Source organism: Austrofundulus limnaeus, unplaced genomic scaffold (assembly GCF_001266775.1).
Source record: "Austrofundulus limnaeus strain Quisiro unplaced genomic scaffold, Austrofundulus_limnaeus-1.0 Scaffold1245, whole genome shotgun sequence".
NCBI lineage: Eukaryota > Metazoa > Chordata > Actinopteri > Cyprinodontiformes > Rivulidae > Austrofundulus > Austrofundulus limnaeus.
The window spans coordinates 79,427-81,030 of NW_013953647.1; the positions used below are offsets into that span (position 1 = coordinate 79,427).

General features: G+C 35.1%; 1 protein-coding gene across 1 annotated transcript in view; it reads right to left on the bottom strand.

Moving 5' to 3' along the window:
• Window positions 1-1,380, bottom strand: part of LOC106534691 (uncharacterized) — a gene marked incomplete at its 5' end in the record, with an annotated part of 3,768 nt that extends 2,388 nt beyond the window's left edge. Inside the window, 1 exon segment of the mRNA XM_014031401.1 lies at window positions 1,072-1,380. Within this exon segment, the coding sequence (XP_013886855.1) occupies window positions 1,072-1,380 (309 nt within the window).
• Between the last annotated feature and the right edge of the window lie 224 nt (window positions 1,381-1,604).

Sequence of the window (1,604 nt, forward strand, 5' to 3'; positions counted from 1 at the left end):
GTTAATTAAATATTTAACTATGCCATTTATAAATGTATGAATCATATGGTGAAAAACTGACTTTGAAAAATAAATCTGTTTTTATTTTCTTATAAAAGGCTAAATAAAACAAAAATATTGGTGGTAATTTTTGACTGTGTAACTTTACAAACGGCAGCCCATAGTGTAACTTTGTGTTTGTCAGACAGTTGTGTATCATGTTGGTTCCCTGCCATATATTTTGTGCTTATTGTGGAAGTAGTTTGTTGCCACATCTGAAATTTTCTTTCTTCATAAGTCAGTTTTGTTTTGACTCTTTGTGCCTGCCCGTTTCCTGGGTCCAAACCATTTTACAACCACAACAACCGGTTTTTGAACAACAGTTTAGACAAACAAAGACTAGTTTTGAGCCTAAAGTCAAGATAATAGTTGGTCTGAGCTGGATCAGCTCAGCTTTTTTCACTCTTTGTCCTCTATGACTGGTGTCACAGCTCATAAAGTACTTATTGTTGAAAGGTTTTTAGGCTATCCTTTTAAACCCTGTGTTTTAAACTCATGTTATTCAAAGAGCCATCTACTGCAGGTAAGATATTTACTTCTCATGCCAAAAAACAATATTTAAAAAGCCCAAACTATTATTTTAATATAATGTAAAAATCGTATTTTATAATTAGTCATTCTCAGGACAATATTCATGGACMCCCCCCCCCCCTCTCCATTTAATGTTTATTAACTGCAACTATACATTTTATTTTTAAATGCAATAAAGTTACTCAGCTGTTGGTATTTGTCTGTACGTTTTAACAGTCAAATGACCTTAATAAAATGGCAAAAAAACACAAGTGTCCATTTTAGCACAACTAGATACAGATCAGGATGAAATATATCATTGGAACAAAGTGGATCAGTCAGTTTGTGACCTGAAGTAGAAGTTTTCACTTATTTTTACGCCGAGACTCAAGAATTTATAACTGATTTTATAATGGTTATAAATAAAAGAGGAAAAGTCATGGTTTAATGTTAGATTGTTCTGAATTAAAACACACCATTTCTACCTAAAAAGAAAGGATTTGAATGTAACTTTCTCCTTACATTTAATGGTGACATAAATTGGATCTGACTCAGGAGACGTGTTGTTCCTGTTGCCTTCATGCACACAGCTGTAGTTCCCCTCATGGTCGTATTCAGCTTCATAGAAGTTGAATGAATTTGACTGGCTGGTCCAACGTTTGCTGTTATCCTGGCTGGAAAACTTGAGAATAAAATAATCTGAAGAATTATTGGAGTTTAAAGAGCAGTTGAAGATAAAGCTGTGACCCCTGGTGACCTCCGCATGTCCAGAAACCCAAACCAGTCCACCACTGGGAGAAGTCAGTTTGATTATGGGCTTTTCCAACGCTGCTGTGCAAAACAGGGACAGAAAATTGAATTAATAATACATTTATGAAAAACAGTTCAAGGCAATCTTCTCCCAGTGACTTTCACTGGGCTGTAAAATGTTTCCTATTATACTGGGGGGAAAAAACAAGAGAATTTTCACTTTGAATATTAGTTCTATATGAGTTTAATATGAGAGTCATGATCGACACGTTATGGGGACATTATGGCAGAGACCAGGGGAGCTC